The sequence below is a fragment of the Aulonocara sp. 'chitande type north' Nkhata Bay genome, linkage group LG10 (assembly GCF_057382095.1).
Source record: "Aulonocara sp. 'chitande type north' Nkhata Bay isolate Kocher_YH1m ecotype deep benthic linkage group LG10, A_spYH_male_GT1.1, whole genome shotgun sequence".
NCBI lineage: Eukaryota > Metazoa > Chordata > Actinopteri > Cichliformes > Cichlidae > Aulonocara > Aulonocara sp. 'chitande type north' Nkhata Bay.
The window spans coordinates 10,824,608-10,846,453 of NC_141353.1; the positions used below are offsets into that span (position 1 = coordinate 10,824,608).

The window sequence follows — 21,846 nt, forward strand, 5'->3', positions numbered from 1 at the left end:
CAAACCTGGTAAAGACCTATAGTAAACGTTTGACCTCTGTTATTGCCAACAAAGGTTATGTTACAAAGTATTGAGTTGTATTTTTGTTATTGACCAAATACTTATTTTCCACCCTGATTTACGAATAAATTCTTTACAAATCCTACCATGTGGATTCATGGATTTTTTTTTCACATTCTGTCTCTCACAGTTGAAGTGTACCTCTGGTGCAAATTACTGACCTCTGTCATCATTTTAGGTGGGGGAACTTGCACAATCGGTGGCTGACTAAATACTTTTTTGCCCCACTGATATCTCTGTATAAAAACATTACAAAGACCAAAGCTAACCAAGTTCTGCTGGGAAAGAAAGAGAGCTCTACTTTCCCCTTTTACTGGTCTTCTGTTCCACATCCTCATGTTTCTTGTATTGTGTCAAGCTTATCAGTTGGCATGATTGTTAGATAATGGTGATATCTTTAAAACACAACAGAGATGAACCAGGAAAACACCGGCTTAGCTGAAAGGAGCTGTTTGATCGGGTTACTTGTTGTTGCGCTGGAGGGAGTGGCTGAAAACTTCATCCTGATTTGCTCTGCTTCAGGTTGTGTTAATTTATTAATTCTTATGGCAGTTTCTGTGGCTGTGATAAGGTCCACTACGGGCAGCTGTAGCTGTCCTGTCTAAAAAGATCTTCATCTATTTTCCCTGACTGTCCTTGGGTTGATGACCCCCCTGTATTCCAGTTCATTTCCCTGCGACAGCCGACCCTTGCGAGTGTCGCTTGTGTTTTCTGTTTTACTTTGAGAGTCTCGTGTCCTGTGTCCAGTGTTTTGAGCTTTGCTTTCCCCTGTCTCATTATGTCAGATTAGTCCCAGCTGTGTTTCCACCTGTTCCCCATCATACCGTCACAATGCTGTGTTTTTCTCCTCTGTGTTTCTGCTCACTTCCTAGTTCTCAGTTCATGGTTTGTTTTCTAGTTTGAGTTTCTTGTTTCCAGTTTCTCCTTTAGGTTTGTATTTGTCGTGAGTTTTTCCAGCAATAAAGCTGCCGTTTTGAGTTTATTCTTCAGGCCTACATACGGGTCCTCATCCTGCTTGCCATACAACACAACCATGACAGTTATTGCAAAGATACACCAGCCTTAATGCAGAGGGTAAGCCATTCAAGTACAGTTGGACTTCCTCATCAACCGCCCCAGGCGTAAACACCTCCAGACCATAGTTTCAAAGCTACAAAAATACAAGGCCACAGACCAAAATATGACTGGGTTTGACCTCACAAGTAATGTAATTAAACAGCACCTTTCAGCTGGTGTTTTATCCGTTCATCTCTTTTGCATTCCTCTTCCTCATTCTCTCAAGATTTCCTCAATCTCCAACAGTCTGAAAAGAGAAACAAAACGTGACCAGCTTCACAAAGCGTAACAAGATGAAAATGTGATATTCATGGTTCATTGATAAAGTCTTTACTTGTGTTGTAGTGAAAGTTTCAGATTTTGCTGTGTCTGTGGGAGGAAGTTTGGAGGAAGTAACCTCCCCATATACACACCTTTGTCTGACATGCTATAAAAAGCTCAGTCGGAGTAGCAGAGGACACAATATCACCATGGAGGTCATTGTGTTTTTCTCGCTGTTGCTTTCAGTCTGCACTCTTTCAGCAAATCTGGCTGAAGCAGATAAGTCTTCAAACCAACAACCCTGTCCACAGGACACCCAAGCTGTGCTGAGACAGCTGACCGCCTCAGTGGCTGTGCAGAAAGAGCAGATCACGGTCCTACAGAAAGAGACTCAAGGTACAGTATCATGTCAGGTAGTGAGAGAAGTAACAGCAAAAACAAATTGGCATATGATCCAGTGTTGTGTTAGAGAGATATCAATGTCACTCGTAAATATTCAGAATGACTGAAATGACAAACATTCATGGTTTTGTTTTCTTGTGAAAATAAATATTTTGTATAGAAATGAAATATAAAAGTAAGTATAGAAATATTGGCCAATCCTTAAAGAAATTGATGGTCCAGGGAAATAAATTTTATTTTGCACTTATTTCAGAACAGACCGCAAAGCTGAAGAGTGAAATTGACCAGCTGAAGCTGCAGTCTACAGGTATTGTGTGGAAATCATCATGGCTCTGATCATTTCTAACTGTTAAAAAAATCTGCAGCTGACACGTTTTTGATGCTAAAATATAAAGGGTGTAAATATTTGACTTAAAACTTGGTGGATCAACATATGTTACTCCTATAAATGTGTCCACCAGGTGGCGCTACTGTGCTAGAAAATCTGTAGTTCATCACAGAGGCAACTTGACCACCAACATTGTCTTTATTTGTGGTAAAGCAGGGAGAGAGCGAGGGCAAATGAGCTGCACTGCAGTCTTTCAGCATACGGGGCAGCTGTGGCTTAGGTGGTAGCAGCTCATCTACCAACTGGAAGGTTGGTGGATCGCTCTCTGGCTCCACATGCTGAAGCTTCTTTGGGCGACATGCCTCTATCAGAGTGTGTTAGGCAAAGCTCTTAGACAAAGATCAAAAGTATGTGTATGAATACAAGCACATTGTGTGGTCAGCTGAGTAGAAAGGTGCTATGTAAGTATAATCAATACTGGTCACCTGCTCAACCAGCAGAGCTATAGTGGCATGATAACGCCATTGTTTACATACAGTCTAGGGTTCATGTCTCAGTGAAAGAGAGAGGGAAACACAAAGTGGAGAGTTGACAGACTGTGGATAAACATGACAGCGTGAAACTGCACAGATTTCAAATGAGAATCAGTGATGCAGTCAAACAAGTCTGCTTCTTCAACCATTCTCCACCCAGCACCTGTAGGAGGTGTGGTCCTGTGTGAGGTGGAGGATGAGGGGACGTGGGGGAGACCACCGCTCAGTGTAGCATGAACAGAATGAGAGTCACAGTTACTTTCTTACTTACAGATAAAAACATGTGAATCACTGTGTGCTGTCAGTGAGATTGTTTGATCTCTTTGCTTTTTTCAGATCATGCAGCAAAGCTGAAGACTGAGATTGACGCGCTGAAGCAGGAGCTACAAGGTACTGTGTGGAAATCTTATCTGACTGTGCATTTACTGGCTGTGCAGATGTTTTACTTTTGGTGGATCAACATATGTCAGTGCTATCAATCTATTCATAAAGTGGTGTCACTGTGTTTGAACATTTTTATTTCATTCACAGAAATAACTTTAGTACACACAGTGTTTTTACACATCAAGTACAATTACTGGATCCACTTTTCTGAATTACATTATGAAAAAAGAATTTCTGAGGGACTCTAGGATAAAATTATCAAAAAAGAAATTGAATTCCTGGAGAAATTTACCAAGAAATACATATTGCCTCTGAGTCTTCATATAGTTTTTATATGTATGGACCTCTGTATTTTGGCAATTTTCACTTTTAGCATCTGCTACGGCTGGGGTGTTAAACTTTAAGCCCAGGGGCCAGAATTGACTTGCCGAACACTCCAATCTGACCCCCTGGTCAGCTTAGGAAAATATGAACAAGGTCATAAACTTTTGGACTTTTCACTGTTTCAGTGAGAGTTCTGTATTAGTTATTATCAGGTTTATGGCTTTTCCTACTCATAAAAACCTCTCCATGGTCATTTATACTACGCTGAAGACAAAAAGAACTAGACAAAGAATTAAATGGCAGAAACATCATGTTTTTTCTCTCCTAAAGAAATCTGTCACCACTGAAAAATGAGTTTGCTCTAAGGTTTAAAATACATTGGCACAGATGTAGGGTGAGAGCCACTCAGGGCTGACTGTATATTTGTCAGACCTTGATGAAGACTCAGACTTGATACACGTTAGTCTATTTTAATGTTTTATTTTTATATGATCTTGTCAGAAACAGGTGACCCCACGAACTCCTGTTTTGTATTGAACTTGTGTTCACCCTGCTGATGAGCACCTGTTGGATAAGCGTTTAAAGCCATGCACAGTTTCCTTTTCCTGTTTTTTGAAAACTGAATGACATTAAACTGAGCTTATGTTTTTCTGAAGCACAAACCAAAATGCAACTAAAAGACTGAATAACACAGTTTGTTGTCTTGGCAGAAGCTACAAAATAACTTCCTGTCTGATCTAAAGGACGAGTTTAGGATCCTCAAAGTTAGATTTGATCAAATTTCATTTTCAAGTCACAGAGTTTGATTTCTTCTGTGACAGTGAAACGCTTCCAGCTGTCAAACATTTCTTTCATTGGAGATTAAAGTTTTTGTCATGGTCACTTTTTTGGGAAGAGTCGAACTCTACAACAGGAAGTTTAAATAATGACATTTCTCTCTCTCTCTCAGCCACACATGTGGCTTTCTCAGCAGCTGTGCTTCTTCCAGGCACTGGACCATACGTCGGACCCTTTAACACAGAGACCACTCTGGTCTTCAAACATGTTATCACGAACATTGGAAATGCCTACAACCCATCCACAGGTAATAACACTGAATGTCACTTCTCAGCTATGTTGATGTCAGGCTGATGTTCCAGATGTTCTAACAGCTGATTTTCCTTTTAACAAAAACAAATGTCCCACAGGTATTTTCACTGCACCAGTGAGAGGAGTCTACCACTTTGAGTTGCACATGTTTGGACATGGTGGTGTTGCTGTAGGTGCTTATTTGTACAAGAATCAAGGGCTCGTTGTTATTGCATATGAACACCAAACAGCAGCTGGAGAACTGAGTGGCTCTAATGGAGCCTCACTGCTTCTAGAGGTTGGAGATCAGGTGTTTGTGCGTCTCCTCGATGGTAGAAGGATATATGACAATCAAAATCATCACACCACCTTCAGTGGTCATCTGATCTTCACCATGTGAGAGGTGTGACAGCTCCAACACTTCCTGTTTGGCCTGTCCTGTGTGGGCGGAGCTTAGCCATTTTTAGAAGTAAAACAGGAAGTAAATCACCTGCTGGAATCAGTTTCTTGCTCTCTCTCTCTTTCTGGTTGGGTTCTAGTTTTGTGTTTATTTGTTTCTACTGACTCAGATAATTTACTTCTTCTTGTTATCTTTGATTCAAATACATCCAGTTAAATGCTCAGTGATTCTCTTCTCTTTGTCCTTTCTTCGAGTCGGCTCTTCACAAAGTGCTGCTCCTCCATTAGGTCCTGACTATTTTCTATAAGTTGGTAAACTGCATCGTTTTTTATTGGCTCCACTGTCCTGTGTTGGTCAGTCTGTTATTTTGGTGACTGCTGGCCCACATGTTTGCTTTTAACTGGAGTCTTTCCTGTTAAGTTGAGCAAAATCCAACAGTTCCTCTTTTTTCTCTTCTTTGATAATCATGCAAGTGTTTTTCTTAAACTCTTAACAGATGTTAAACTTAATCTGACTATCATGATAAAACTGTAAACAGCTGATTTAGTTTGATATAAAATGTGTGTCAGTGCTGTGGAGGAATGTTTCCTTATTTTTCATCTGAATCCAAATGCAGACACAGATAACTGACTGTAAACTTACTCGGGTTCATTTCTTTAAATTCTTTACTTTCAAAATAAAAGCATCTTTGAACTAACGCTGTTGATTTCTTTTCATGTGTTTCATACATAGAGCAGCAATCAAATCTACACATGCTGGGAGTTACTATCACAGGTGGAAACGCAGAATGAGTCCTGTCCCTGAACAAAAACTAACACACACACATAAAGAGGAGGGAGAGAAAATGGTAGGCCAGCACAGAGAGGATTGGGGGACTATGACAAATCGTGACTTTAATAATAATAATAAGGAGAAGAACCAATAACATTATTGTATGTTTAATCGTTTTAACAACAAAGTTTTCTCAGTTCAATGTCTCTTTTACAGAGAAACAGAAATAAACATTGTTTCTCTTAACATTTTATAGGTTTTCTGATTAGTCAAGCAGGAAAACTTCAACAAGTACATTCTGGTTAAACTTTCCATATGGGATAGGTGGACAGTAAAATCTGGTTATATCATTGGAAAATTCCCCTTTTTTCCAACATTACAAGTTTATCTTAAAGCTGGGATTCCTTCTGGGCCAAAATATTTTTTAATATAATCAATAATAACTGTATTAGATTCTGGAGAATGATGTGAATTCTCTGTAGGATGGTTGTCTTTCTTTTCCCTTTGATTATCTATGAGTCTTTTTAGCTTCTTCTTGATGCCTTCTGTTGGTGATTTCTCAAAGCCTGTATGGCCTGAATGCAGCATCAGGGTTTGTTACACTGGACTTTTTCACAAAGGTCATAACACATAACATTTGTGTGGTCTTTGGCGCTCTGTGGATGTCACTTCCTGCAACTTGGTGCTGTTCCCCTCAGTCCTAGAGGCCCTGTTGAGGAGATGTGGGTCAGTGCGAGTGCAGCAAAAGTGCTAAGAAGTGGTTCAAAGCTCATTTGTTTCACTCACAGAATTTTCTCTCGTTTTTTAGCGTTGACTGTCAAGCTTAGCAAAGTATCACTATCCAGAGTTGAGAACAGAAAGCAGTGTTGCAATCTTATGTGACTCTCTGCAGTTTCTCTCCTCTTGTCATCCTTCTAAAACTGCATGCCCACAGACACTGTAACTGCTCCCAGACTACTAAAAATAGGCAAGCAATGAATTACTTATGATTTCTGAGATTTCTTTTTAAAATCTGATTTAGTGCTCATTTCTGAAAAAAATAATTTTAAGCAAATTAAACATTCAAGTACTTGTTGAAAATGACAACCTGTAACGTGCGGTGGAGATGAAGCCAGCCGCAGAGGTGTGCAGGTGGAGAGCGAATGAGCAACAGCTTCTGACTTTCCACAACACTACACATGAGCGGGAGGAGGGAGGTATGCGGTCTTCACACACCCCCGTTCTCTGCTGACCATCGGGCGTGGGGGCTGGGAGGAGGTGTTGGCCGTCCGATTGAGATCTGGGATGCGGGGCCTCCCTGCTGCTGCGGAGCCTGGGGCGGTCTGCTTGCCTCCACCCCGGGATGAAGGGTAACATCTCCTCGGCCTAGGTGCCGTTTCCCCCTCTGGGGCGAGGGTACCTGGACCCGGGGTATAGAGTATGTTTGGGGAGTGTGATTGTGTGTACATGTCCATTTATGTCAGTCCTTATGTTGGGTGAGTGCTGAGTGTTTGTATATGTGAGCATGAGAGTGGGAATGCATGTTTGTGTCTGTGTGTGCCTGTTTGTCTGTGTCTATATATTTCAGGTCGGGTCTTAGACTCCACCTCTCTGGGAACTCCCAGGCCCTCCAAAGTGTGGAGGCCTATCTCCCCTCACCACACTCCCTGCCGGTGACTGATGCCCTCAGGGGTCGGTGCATTGGTGGTTCTTGGTGTCCGGGGCTGGGCGCTTAGGTTTGTACCAGCTCACTCCCGGTGGCTACCTGGCGGGGCCTGGTGCCTGTTGCTCAGTCAGGCCTCTTCTGGGGTGCGGGGGACCCTCGGGCCTCCGGCCTCTGGGCCTGCGGCTCAGTTCACTCTGGCACAGCTGGCTGCCGGCAGAGCCGGCGGGCACGCCAGTGCAGCCCCCTCTGGCTTCTGCTTGGTGGCTACTGGGTGACGCCTCATCTGGGGATCCTCAGCCCTTCCCAGGAGGGTGGCACGGATGCCCCTCCGGTGGTCCTCCTTGGGCTCTCCTGCTCTGGGAGCCTCTGGATGTCTGGGGCCTGGATCTCCTCCATGCCTGCTTCATGCCCTGGGGGACGGGGCTATGGCTCTCTACATCCTCTTGCAGACCATTACATGTGGAAACCTTCTGAATACAAGCGCGCTGATCCACACAGGTGTTCACTGTTCATAGACATAAACAGTGTTGGGTAAGTTACTTTAAATTAGTAACTTAGTTACATTACTAGTTACTTCTATCAAAAGTAACTCAGTTACTTCAAGTTACTCGTTACTTTCAGAGTAACTAGTTACTAGGGAAAGTAACTTTTACTCAGAATTCTCTTGTTAATGTGTTGCTTCCATAACTTTGCCAGTCTTCTAGCTTGCTTACTTGCCACAAGTGCACTGTGCCACCTACCAAACGAAAAAATAATGTGCACATTTCCACGAGAGAAATCCCACGCCTGATTCTATCCTAGCCTGCTTTTTACATCCAACACAAAAACTGCAGTCGTGGTGCTTTCGATTGTACTCAGAACTCGGAAATTCTGCCTTCTGAATAGGAAGATGTAGGTAACACCAGACTGCAGATGAGCTGCATACAGGGCTGGACTGGGACAAAAAATCAGCCCGGGCATTTTGACTAGAGACTGGCCCGCCATTATAGGAAAAATCATAAAGCCTTTGAATGAAAATAAACACTGTTGTGACAGTGATGTACACTGTTCTGATGGTATATATGCACCAATCTATCAATTGTTTTTTTGTAAGACTCAGATAATTATTTTTTTAAAAGCTAGACATTTTAAATGAGAATAAGAAAGAAAAGTATTTCTTTGTGCCCCCCTCTCCCTGTTAATGCCCTACATGGACCCCTGGCAACACTTTGCTAGACCCGCCCCTGCACAGTTACCAGCTGTCAGCTACTTAGAAAAGGATCCTGGTGTTATTTGTCTCTCAGAAACAGCTCATAACTTCCCTTCAACTCATTCATGTCACCTAAAAGGTAAACCTGTTTCTCCATCACCTGTTCAGCTCTGATGATCCAGTAAGGACATCTCCTGGTTTCATCTTCATGTTTCCCTCTCACCACATATCCAAACCGACATCATGACCAGCAGGTTTACAGCTGTGGCTCCAGCAAACATCAGCTGATACTAGAAATTAATATTAAATAAATTCTAACAACAGCTGATCAAGCTTAAACGTGCTGCTGTTGTTTAGCGCGATATCCGCTGGTTTCCTCTTTCTGGCGCAAAGTGGGCGATAAATAAACAAGAGAGAAAAGCCGATCAGCTGATCATTGATCAGTTTCATGATTGAAGTAGAAACAGGAGAGAGAGGGGACAGAATGAGAGAAGAAGAGGCAGCTGTGCAGCGTAAACACAGAATAACTCCAGCTTTGTGTCTTTTTCATTGTAGCTGAAGTCCGGGACAAACTGTTCCTTTTCACCTCAATACGAAACGCGTAATATTTTCTCTGAATACGAGACGATTCCGTTTTTTACGGGACGGTTGGCAACTCTAATAATTAACCTTATGAACAAAATAAAGTTCAACATCAGTAACATAGCACCACCCAGCTGTATAGAAACTCCGTCATGCTAGCTAGTACGCAGTACGAAAAACTCAGCATAACGAAAATAAACTCCACCTAAACTTGGTTCATATCTGACCCAGACAGACTGCAGGTCATAACTTCTTACCTGAAGTTCAGTTCACCTGATACTCAGACCAGCGGCTGCTTCGGGTCTTTCCTCTTGCCTCCCTTTTCCTTCGTCCACCTGCTGGCTTCCACCACTCGCTAATGTTATTGAATCTGTGGAAGCTCCGCGATAGCCACCACACGAAGTAACGAATAACGAGCCTATCTAAATCCCAGTAACGAGTAACGCGTTCCCGGTTTTGGCATAATAACTAGTTACCGTGCTCGTTACCACAATAATAACGTAGTTACTGTAACGCGTTACTTAATAACGCGTTAGTTCCAACACTGGACATAAACTACACCTTTCTTGGCTGCCACTTCAAAGCACATTGTGCGCTGTCGGTCCTGCGTGCTGCACAACAACATTCAATATCTAGTATTTACTGCTGTTTACACTTAGCTAGATTAATGCGAAGGTGTTGTGTTTAATATGCTGCTTTGGGGTTTTTTGCTTGTTTCCTCTTCTTTTTCTCTCAACAGGTGATCCAGGAGATTTTCTTTTCTGTGCCCTTTCTCACTGTCCTTCTTCCCTTCTGTTTTTCTTTTCCTTCATCTTTCTTTCTCCCTTTCCTATCCCCCAGTCATGTCTGTCCCATCCGTAACAACTGAAAATAAAATAAAATAAATAATAACAACAAAGGTCGATCAAATGGACCGATACGGCAAGGCCGTGATGATCCATTTGGTAAAGTAAATCCATTGGGTCTCCTTGTTGGTCTTCAGACAACAATTCTGACGGCTAAAGAACCAAATGGGACAGGCAAAAAACAAAACAAAAAAAAACCACCCAAGTGACCTGCTGTGGGTGGTCATGAAAATAGTCCCGCAAGGTGCCTCTCATGGAAGTAGGGGCAAACAGTTTCAGCTCTTTCAAAGGGTGCAAAGCACATGTGGACTTGGGGTCTTTGTAACACAAAAGAGAGTCATACACAACATACTGCAACACGGTGGCACTGTCTGAGCTGTTCAGAGAGTCTGCTTCAATGTCTCTGAGGAGTGGACCTGTGACATGATCATCTAACTGCAGTTGTCTCAATTGTCAGCCAGAATGACGGGGGGCAGAGTATGAATGTCCAGGCTGCCCATGACAGCATGATCTGGTAAAAGATCTGTCAGCCTGTCACTGGTCAGAGGCAAAGGATTGCGTGACAGTGCACCAGGAACTTTGTTTTGTGCACTTTTGTGAAATCAAAGTCCTGCAGGGCCCATATCACAGCAAGGCACTCCTTCTCTGAAGTGCAGTAGGGGAGTTCAGCTTTGTGAAGGGAGCCACTAGCAAAAGCTCGCTTCACTGAGGTTGGCGTATCAAACGCTTTAACCACCCTTACTTTGTCTGGATCGGGTTTAACACCTGATGATGTGATGCGGTACCCAAGGAAGGTGAATTCATCGAGGCAGAATTGGCACTTTTTGAGCTTCAATGACAAGCCAGCAGCCTGGAGTCGGCCCAGCACCTCCTCAAGATCCACTAAGTGCTGTTCAAAGGTAGGTGAGGCGATAACAATGTCATCCAGGTAGACTGTGCATGTTTTGTAATTGAGGCCAGCAAGCACAGAGTTCATAAGTCTCTGAAAAGTTGCAGGTGCTTTGCAGAGCCCAAAGGGCAGCACCCAAAACTGGAAGAGACCGCAGTGAGAGATTATGGCAGTTTTAGGCTTGGAGTCCTCTGCTACAGCAACCTGCCAATAGCCTCGCACTAAGACCAATGTTGAGACAAACTTTCCCCTTGCCAGAAAGTCTAAAGACTCATCTACACGAGGCAGGTGATAAGAGTCTTTTCGGGTAACTTGGTTGAGCCCTCGAAAGTCCACACAAAACCTTGGTTCTGCGGCCGCTCTATTGACAATGACTACAGGAGCTGCCCAAGGGCTTGTGGAAGGTTCAATGATGTTGTCCTTCAACATTTGTTGCACTTGTTCTTCAATCACACGTTTCGTAGTGGGTGACATGCGATAGGGTGGGAGATTGACAGGTGTTGCATCACCAGTCTCTATGGCGAGTTCAGTGAGAGCAGTACGGCCAAGACGACCATCAAACAAGGAGCTAAACTTGCTGAGCAGATTGAGTAAAGCATCCTTGTGGTTCTCCGAGAGACTTGCTTCAGACAGTTTGGCTGTAGTGAACCCTTGCTGAGAGCATTTGAAGCAGTAAGGTTCAGGGTTATAGTTTTCTTTGCCACACGAAGGAGGCTGTGGTCTATGTCGTCCAAGCACTGAGTGAAGCTCATGAGCACGCAGCACCAGGTCCATTACAGAAGTGCCATTAGCGCCATACAGGGCAACTCTGTATTTTTCAAGAGCATGTTTACTAATTAGGTCAATGTGAAATGCACTTCACACACGTACACACACGCACAGTGTTTGTCGCCAGATGCCACGTTTATTTATTGTTTTCATTTGTTATGACCGACCACAGTCTGACAGCTCCGGTCTCAGCTGATTTCCAGCCTCCCCTCCACTCCTCTCCCATCTCACTATAAAAGGGAAGGAAACCATCATCAGTCCAAACGCCATCAGCTGTTCTCACCTGCGTCTCCAGCACCGCCCCGTTGAGCTCACTGCACCACTCCTCCCCTGCAGCCGTGCCCGGGACCACACCTCCGCCACAGTCAATTCTATCTTTTTCAGGTGGAGGGCTTTTCAATTTCTCAAACTCACTCAGCATGTGGGCAACGAAGGTGGGGAGTGGTTCATCCTGAGTCTGAACACGATCCAAAACTCCTCTCAGGATGCATTCTTGGTTGTCAGAGGGCAGGAAAACTGTCTTAAACAGCTGACAGAATTGAGCCCATGATGTGGGAGCTCAATGCCTTGAACCATTTCCTGGGCTCTTTTGCAAGAAAATGTGGCAGTTCATTTAGCAACTGCCCATCGGTTAGGTTCAATGAGGCTTTGTACGCGCCAACTGCACCTAACCAATCCTCGGGTTGCACTTTATCGTCCCCAGCATACACAGGAGGCTCCAGTTTGGCGTGATGTAAAGCTGCTGCAATCACTCTGGAAGTGCTGCTGAGCTCGAGTGAGTGAGATGGGAGGAAAGGATTTATAGGTTGAAATAGGTTGCTGGGCAGGAATGGGTTGGTATTGTTGGTGGGTTCAGTCTTGTCCCTCGTAGGAACGTGAGGTGTCGATGTGGCCATTGGGAAAACAGGAGACTATGGGATTGCAGGAGGGGGAGAGTTCCCCGTTGTGAGTTGTCACTGCTTTAGTAAGCTCTGCTGTATGTTCAGTGAGTCACATAAACAGTCACTGAGCCTAGTGTTAAAGTGAATTTAGACCCAACACCTAGTCATCTCAGTTCTTAACTCCACCACTTGTTGGCTAAGACTAGGAGTTACATTTTCAACTATCTTGCACATTGGTAATGACGTAAGTTCCATGTCTGAGTCAGAATCGTCTGGGTAGTGTGCCATTGTGGTTTCAAAAAAAAGAAATTAAGCCACTCCAGCCCACAGTGCAATCTTTTATATAACTGTAAAAGAGTCAGTCAGGTCAGACTACAAAGACAAAACTGCAAAAATGTCTGTCAAGACTAAATTTGGAAAAACCACATCTGAAAATGTGGTCCAAATTTGGTCCTCTTCCCAATCCGACGCTGCTTCATCCAGAAGGGCTCCCGCGCTGTCATCGCTGTGGACCAGCTCTACGTGGATGGACAGCTTTACCACAACCCCGGCACAACGGCAGCACATTTAAATCAACAGAATAGAAAGAAGTTTGCTTTACTTTTATAAAACACTTTGTAATGTTTATCACAGTTTTGAGTTCTTTGGTAGTTGGATAAGTATAAAGATATTTGTTTCCATGCAACACCTTGTAGCTGCTGCACCTTCTTGTCAGGCTCAATCTCCTTTTTTTCCAGTTCTTTCAGTTTTGTCACATGGTCTGAAAAGTAGAGTGCAAGACTTTAAATAATTCCTGTGTTGTCTGACTTTGTTTTTGTTTGTCTATTTGTTTTACGTTACAACAATGACTTTCTGTAATGAGATATATTATTTTTTTAATGAGAACCAATAATGTTTGTTACTTATTTTATTTTTACTTATATTTAATCTGATTATTTCTGACCCGTGACTGTAGTAACACAACAGTGGATCATTTGAAAGGTTTCTTGACGATCTTACTTCTTTCACTGCCCGACGTAAAACCGTACTGTACCTTGATTCTCTTTTTCTAAGAACGCAATCTTCACCCTCTGTTCAGCCAATGCGGCGGTCAGCTCTCTCAGCACAGCGTGGATGTCCTGTGGATGGGGTTGCTGGAGTGCGATGTGCTGGTTAACAATATCTCTCTTTATCTGCCTCCATCTGATTTGTGAGCAGATCAGAAGCAGCCGTATGTATCATATCAAATATATGTCATATCAAAACAAGCCCACACCTGCAGTTGTTTCAGTTTTTCACAGGTGTTTCCTGTCAGCTAGTCAACCTCACTCAGGCGGACATCCATATCAGCCAACCAAACGACAAGTTCCTCCCTTTGTGCTTCAAATCCCTCCCACTCTGAGACAAGGAGCTGAAAGAGAGAGAAAAGAGTCAATTATAAAGAAGAGAGAAAAGTGAAACCCTCCTCAGAAGGTCTGACTCGCATACCTGCAGTTGACCTGTGATGGACTCCAGTTTGGCGTTCACGTCATCCCTCATCGATGCCAACAGCCGAGTCTGCAGGGTGCCCTGGAAGAGCCGAGTTAATGTTCGACTCCTCCTGGTCAGGCTCTCCAGCTGGATGAGCCGAGGTCTCCCCTCTCGCCGCTGCCTCTGAACACAGAAACACAAATTGCATCTGAAGCAGGAGGAGCAGATTTTTTTTCCTATTCTTTCCCAAATCCAGGCTAGATCACGTGGAGGTATTTGTAAAACTTTTTTGGCCAGCGGACGACTGTTGTCTTGCAGAAAGTCAAATCAAACATATGCGATACACAATCAATTCACAAGAACACATTATAAAAAATAAGTCCAGTTCTTGCCTGATTTCAAATGAATTCTGCATCAAAACAGGGTAAAACGAGTGCAGCAAATGTGAGCACAAAGCCTCACTTTGTACAAGCCTGCTATTACAGTTCTCCTCTATGCAGACGACTTTCCTGTTTTCAAGGCACAACTTGGATCTGCTGTACGAATCTTATGGATACACACTAAATGAAACAGTAGTGTGCACGACTCCAGATTCTGATCCCTCATCCTAATATGGTCCCAACATAGCAACAGCAATAATGCAAATGTTGAGGCTTCAAAATACAAAGTCCATAAACCAATAGCGGACATGGGTTTTATCATAAGGGTGATAAATATACAGATTTCAGTCTGTCTTAGAGATTTGATGTTCATTTACCTGCAGATGCCCTATATGTGACGCACGACCTGATATCGTCGTGTTCGTGTTGTTCCCAGATCATCATACTAAATGTTGTTCCAGGATCAACATTGCAAGTGACCAATCAGAATGTTGTGACGTCATACTTTTGCGACTTCGGAAAAAAACGCCGTAAAACAAAAAACTGTACTTAAGCTGCGAGAAACTGTCTCTGTCCGCCGATGAACGGACCCTGACCCTAACCCTGACCCTAACCCTTTAATAAACGGTAAGCAGAACTGATATTGTCCTTGCAACATTGGAATTTCATAAATGCAGGAATGGCTTGGCGCGCAAAAGAATAACATCAAAAGAATGTGATTGGTCACTTGCAATGTTGAACCTGGAACAACATTTTCATGATGGTCTGAAAATGTTAATCAACACGACGATATCAGATCATCCTATACGTGCCTGCTCTGTGGTTTTTCACAACGTTTTGCACATCACTATTTAATACAGGAGGTAGGTGAACTAAAATAAGTCATCTTTCTTTGTGAGAGGACCATATTAATGAAACAAACCTCAATGACATCATAGAGATCCCTAAAGATGCTCCTGCTGCTTCTCTTCCTCCTCATCCAAAGCTTCCTTCTCCTTGTCCTCGACTTCCATCCATCCATCCATCCATCCATCTTCATCCGCTTATCCGAGGTCGGGTCGCGGGGGTAGCAGCCTAAGCAAAGAGGTCCAGACCTCCCTCTCCCCAGCCACCTCCTCCAGCTTGTCCGGGGGAATACCAAGGCGTTCCCAGGCCAGCCGAGAGATATAATCTCTCCAGCGTGTCCTGGGTCTGCCCCGGGGCCTCCTCCCGGTGGGACATGCCTGGAACACCTCGCCCAGGAGGCGCCCAGGGGGCATCCTTGCCAGATGCCCGAACCACCTCAGCTGGCTCCTTTCGATGTGGAGCAGCAGCTGCTCTACTCTAAGCCCCTCCCGGATGGCCGAACTTCTCACCCTATCTCTAAGGGAGAGGCCAGCCACCCTTCGGAGGAAGCTCATTTCCGCCGCTTGTATCCGCGATCTCGTTCTTTCGGTCACTACCCACAGCTCGTGGCCATAGGTGAGGGTAGGGACGTAGATCGACCGGTAAATTGAGAGCTTCGCTTTTACACTCAGCTCCCTCTTCACCACGACTGACCGGTGCAGCGTCCGCATTACTGCAGCCGCAGCCCCAATCCGTCTGTCGATCTCCAGCTCCCTTCTCCCATCACTCGCGAACAAGACCCCGAGATACTTGAACTCCTCCACTTGGGGCAGGAACTCATCCCCGACCCGGAGTAGGCACTCCACCCTTTTCCGGCTGAGAACCATGGCCTCAGATTTGGAGGTGCTGATCCTCATTCCCGCTGCGTTACACTCGGCTGCGAACCGCTCCAGTGCAGTCCAATTGTAATTCAATCTAATTGTGTTTCTCCCCCTCCTCTTCCTCATTTTGTTGGAGCTGTGAACAGAATTAATGTGAATCTGGATTAATTTGTGCAAACAAGAAAAATCTACAGCTTTTTGGTCAGAGGTGCTCTTGTGATTTAAGCCGGGTAGAGTAGATTTATGTGTTGATGCTACCTGCTTCAGCTCTGGCTGCTGAGTGATATTTACACCCCGTCTGGATTACAAACTTTAACCATGTGCTGAACTTTGGCCCAGCGTTGATACCTCTTGTTAGTATAACGACCTCTTCTTGGCTTGTATGTATGATGTATGATGGTGGATAAATGAAATATACAAAGAACATTTAACTATATTACAAAAGAACATCTATCTTGGAAACATCAAATGACCGGAGCATAACTTGTCAACTAGTCCAAAAATAAGTTATGCAGGAACAGTCAAAGACACACCTTCTCATATCACATTTCTATTCATTCAAAACACTTATGCATAGCTGTATTTTATACAGCTCATACAGAATTCAAAGTACAGGTTCATGTGAGTATTTAATGTACGGCTCAGCTCTACTGAATTTCAGAGTTTCTAGAGCAGACACAGAGCTCACGCCACAACAGGCTTCAGGCGCCATTTTAGTGACTTTAACAATATATAAAATTTTAATATCGGTCTAGCTGACATTAGGTTATATACGCAGCATGCAATTGAACCACATATTTTAGAAGCCAAAGGTTCAAATTAGCTGGGAGCAGCTTCACTTAATTATAACAGTGGTTTTGTTAGGAAAACAGTTTCTGTATACCGGATACTAAATTGCGCTGACGTCAACAGCTAACGTATCTAGCTAATTGCTACTGTTAGCAAGCTACAATGACGAGTAACAAAAACAAAACAGTAACAAGGTTTTAATGAAAATGTTTTACCTTTTCCAACAGTCCCAGAATCCAGAGCTTCAAAGTCCAGCAGGTACTGAAGACTAGGGATGGGTATCGTTTTGGTTTTATCCGATACCGGTGCCAAACCGGTACTTTTGAAACGGTGCCGGTGCTTAAACGGTGCTTAAACCGGTGCTTAAAGAATGGAGAACACAAAATTGGTCCAAAAACCTCTCATGTTCAGCTGGTTTTTTGTAAAAAGATAACAATGTTAGCCTTTTCTGCAGCTATGGGGCATATATGGTATCACTCTTGGCTGGAAGCAGTGCTTAAACAATGAAAAAAACACAAACTTTGTCCTAAACCTCTCATGTTTAACTGTTTTCCACTTTTTCTTTGGTCATTTTAGCCTTTTTGGCCAGGGTGAAGGGAGTATCTGCCATCAAACAAGAAGACAGCCGCATGTAGCTATGATGATGTTTGCTAGTTCACCTTACATGCATTAATGTAATAACGTGGTTAGCCTACTCAACGTAAATTACACATGAACAACATTAAGCTACTCACGCAGAGAAGAACGGCTGCTGCTGCATCATCATCCTCATCATTTCTGCTACACTGGCATGGCTAGGGGCCAGGACTCTCCTCTTCGTGTTTTTGGGGGATGTTGCATAACAGGCAACCCACCGGCAGTAGATGTGCACAGTGTGAGGTCTCGCAGCAAGCTATCAAATGCGCTGCATTTCTCGGCTTTTAAAAAAAACGCTATGCGTCGCCAGGTGTTTCATCGGATTTGAGGTGTTACCTCCTTTGACAGTATCACAGTATCAGCTTAAAGCACTTGTTGCAGGCTGCTGAGTTTGCATCTTTTGCTGTGAAGTACAGCCAGACTTTTGACCGCTTCGCCTTGGGCATTTTTAATCTGTAGCTCTGCTCTAAAAGAACGTACGTACCTGGGCCCGCCTACTATCCTCGGAAACGTAAAATGATTGGCTAGAATTCAAAGTGTATGACGTTTCAGGGGAAAAAAGCACCGAAATAAAGCACCGAAATGTGCGCTGCTTTTCGGTCTGGTTACTACCGTTTATGTCAGAACCGGTGCCTGATACCGGTACCCATCCCTACTGAAGACTGTTATGCGCTTCGCTGTCACCAGCTGTGAGAAAGAGTTTTTTTTCCCGAAAGGTCAAGGCCCGCCACTCGCACAATCTGTCTGCGCATGCGCATCCCAACGACTGACCCCCTTGTCACTACCCGATCCGTACCGGAAACCCGATCGGTACCCCGCATGCGCGAAAGGTCGACTTCCGATCGAAGCATTTTACGATAGTTACGGGTCAGAGTATCTGTTAAGATGTTAAGAATAATAAGTATCTCTTAAAATGTTTCCAATAATGAAACATTTCAATATAATGTAGACAAAAACGAAAAATACCGCGCAAGTGCAGGGGTTTTCTTCTTCTTCTGTTTGTTTAATGGCAGGATACTGCCACCTGCTGACCAAGCGAATGAACCCTATTGTAAACTGAATTAGCATCATTTCAAACGTGTGTTAACTTTGATTTAGTGATAGTCGAGTGTGTTTATACTTGTCTGTGTGGAGAGGATTGATTGGAATAATGATGATGATGTCCGCTATCACTTTTAATTGTCAGTAAACACTTCATCTGGCTCATGAATCTTTACGTGACATATTACAAAGTCTGTATTATTAACTCTGTAATTAGGCGCCATTCTTCTTTTACGGCACTGTTGTTCAATCGGGGAACGCTCTCTGTTGAGGAGAAAAGCGTGAATTTGTTTGTAAATGGATTATCCATTGTTTAAATGTCGCGGGCAGTCGAAAAGGAAGCAGAGCTGTTGAGAAATGGTTCTTTAGGCTTTGGCCCCCACCCCTGCCACCAGTATATTTTTAAGCAAGTATTTCTAACTTTTTTTTGAATATTCAGTTTCCTACCATCTGCTCTCAAAGGGTAATTGCCAGGTATCCCGCCCTCCCCCTTCGCACACATGCACACAAACAAAACACACAGTATAATTCACAGCCTCATTATAGTGAATAAATATTTATGCCATTTACACCATCAAACTTAGACAGCTAAGGATGAAGAACCTTTTGTTCTTTAAAGAACCATTTGTAATAGCTGAAGAACCATCCACAAAATAAAAAGGTTCGATGATGTATGATGGTTCTTTAAAGAACCATGAAGACATCTGAAGAACCATTTAAGAACCATAATTTTTCTGAGAGTAGATGCAAATCTGAATTATCTACAGTTTGTAGTCAGTAACTGTAACCCTCTGTGTGGCAGGCGAAGTCTTTGACGTAGATTCTTGTGGATCAAAAGCAATGATCCATCCTGTCAGAATAAAAGGTGATTCTGCTCACCTCTTCCTCCCACAATTATCATTTATAATATTGCTACATTTATGAAAATCGGAATTAAATACTTCTTTTTTTTCACACCCTCTCCATTAGATGTCCAAATGACAGCACAGCCTCCACTGCCTATTAGTGCCTCTCCATGAGCTGCACACACAGGCTCCATCAAAGCAGGAGGTCTGCTGCATGTCCTGGACCTTTCTCAGTAGACACAGCCCATGAGAGATGCCATTGATAGCCTGCTGATAAAGTACCATGGGCAGAAAGACCTCCTCATGCAGGTGGATGCTGAGTATGCTGCATGTATACAGTGTGCCTCCAGGGATCACAATAGCTTCTTACACACCACCAAACATCACGTCTCACACTATCTGAAGCACCTGGCCAAAAACACCAACTCATCCCTGAACACCAACAAACTCCAGGTAACTCAACAACTGTGGCATCGCCTTACAGAGGACAGTGAAACTGTGCATGTTTCCGTGGTGACCCTTGCACTTGCTCCAGTAAATCCACCCAGTGTTAAGCCTCAGGAGCCTGCTTTCACTGAGGAAGAAATACAGCAAACGGTGAAGAACGTAGTGGCCAAAGAGAAGCAACAAAAACTTCAGCAGCCACTGAAAAACAGGACAATGAGCTGTCTTGGTTGTGGTCAGCCAAAATCATGCTAACCTTTCTCCATCCACTTCTTTACTCAGTGTGGAGAGATGATGTACTTTTGCTGCTCCACAAAAGTTTATCAGACAAGGTCTCATCGATCCTTGAATGCCATTTGCTGAGTTTGCAGTAAAATACTTTTTTCCCGAGAAGTCAAAGCAGCAAAGTCGCATTCAATTCAATTCTATTCTATTTCTACAGCTTCAAATCATAACTGGAGACAGAAGCTGGAACATGTTTGGTCAGGTGTCCTCACACATGCTGTTGAGAGTGGTTATCTTCTCTAATCTTTTTGAGAGAGCTTTGCACATTATTTTAAGGTCAACATTAATGAGGGATATTGGACGATGGCTGGTGGGACATTCAGGGTCTTTGCCTGGTTGTAGCTGGAGTCTGACATTGGCAGAATTCACATTTGGTGGTAGTCTGCCATTCTCCTTGATTTCCTGCAACACTCTGTGGAATACTGATGCCAGAATAGTCTTTGCAAAATTCTGCTGGAAAGCCGTCTGGACCTGGAGCCTTATTATTGGGCATACTTATCAGAGCTCCCTGGAGTTCACCTGGTGTCAGTGCTACGTTGAGTTACGTTGTAAAGAAACTGATCCGTTTCATTTTTGGACGGGTTTATCTGTGGTGAATATAGTTTAAAGTTTTATAGAAATGCCTGTCATATACTGTGTTCCCAGATAAGCCTTTAAAAGCACATATAGTCATTTTTTTAATCTAATTTTTACCTGGTTTGCAAGAAATTGACCGGATTTGTTATAATTTCAAAATTTTGCAAGAAAAATTCTTTGTACTAAGAATTGAGTTTTTCTGAATAATTTCATTTAATTCTAGTCTTGTTTTACGTATTTTGTTCAGTATTTCCTGTTCCTGGCAGGACACGTAGGCTTCTTCTAAGGATTGGATGGTTTCTTCTTTTCATCTGATGTGAATGAAATGATTTTACCTCTCATCACAGCTTTTCCTGCTTCCCAGAGAACAGATGCTGATGTTGCAGGCAGTCTAAAGCGTACTCTTTTTAATCATATTTCATGACATCCTCATGTTTGAGCAATGATCTACAGTGGGGCAAAAAAGTATTTAGTCAGCCACCGATTGTGCAAGTTCCCCCACCTAAAATGATGACAGAGGTCAGTAATTTGCACCAGAGGTACACTTCAACTGTGAGAGACAGAATGTGAAGAAAAAAATCCATGAATCCACATGGTAGGATTTGTAAAGAATTTATTGGTAAATCAGGGTGGAAAATAAGTATTTGGTCAATAACAAAAATACAACTCAATACTTTGTAACATAACCTTTGTTGGCAATAACAGAGGTCAAACGTTTACTATAGGTCTTTACCAGGTTTGCACACACAGTAGCTGGTATTTTGGCCCATTCCTCCATGCAGATCTTCTCGAGAGCAGTGATGTTTTGGGGCTGTCGCCGAGCAACACGGACTTTCAACTCCCGCCACAGATTTTCTATGAGGTTGAGGTCTGGAGACTGGCTAGGCCACTCCAGGACTTTCAAATGCTTCTTACGGAGCCACTCCTTTGTTGCCCGGGCGGTGTGTTTTGGATCATTGTCATGTTGGAAGACCCAGCCTCGTTTCATCTTCAAAGTTCTCACTGATGGAAGGAGGTTTTGGCTCAAAATCTCACGATACATGGCCCCATTCATTCTGTCCTTAACACGGATCAGTCGTCCTGTCCCCTTGGCAGAAAAACAGCCCCATAGCATGATGTTTCCACCCCCATGCTTCACAGTAGGTATGGTGTTCTTGGGATGCAACTCAGTATTCTTCTTCCTCCAAACACGACGAGTTGAGTTTATACCAAAAAGTTCTACTTTGGTTTCATCTGACCACATGACATTCTCCCAATCCTCTGCTGTATCATCCATGTGCTCTCTGGCAAACTTCAGACGGGCCTGGAC

General features: G+C 43.5%; 1 protein-coding gene across 1 annotated transcript; it reads left to right on the plus strand.

The window, feature by feature from the left end:
• Positions 1 to 1,586: 1,586 nt before the first annotated feature.
• LOC147320317 (complement C1q-like protein 2) lies at positions 1,587 to 5,512 on the plus strand. The gene is made up of 5 exons (XM_086308169.1): positions 1,587 to 1,773; positions 2,033 to 2,086; positions 2,977 to 3,030; positions 4,298 to 4,432; positions 4,536 to 5,512. Exons 1-5 carry the CDS (start codon positions 1,587 to 1,589, stop codon positions 4,814 to 4,816), a joined length of 711 nt encoding a protein of 236 aa, XP_086164295.1. The 3' UTR covers positions 4,817 to 5,512.
• Positions 5,513 to 21,846: the final 16,334 nt, after the last annotated feature.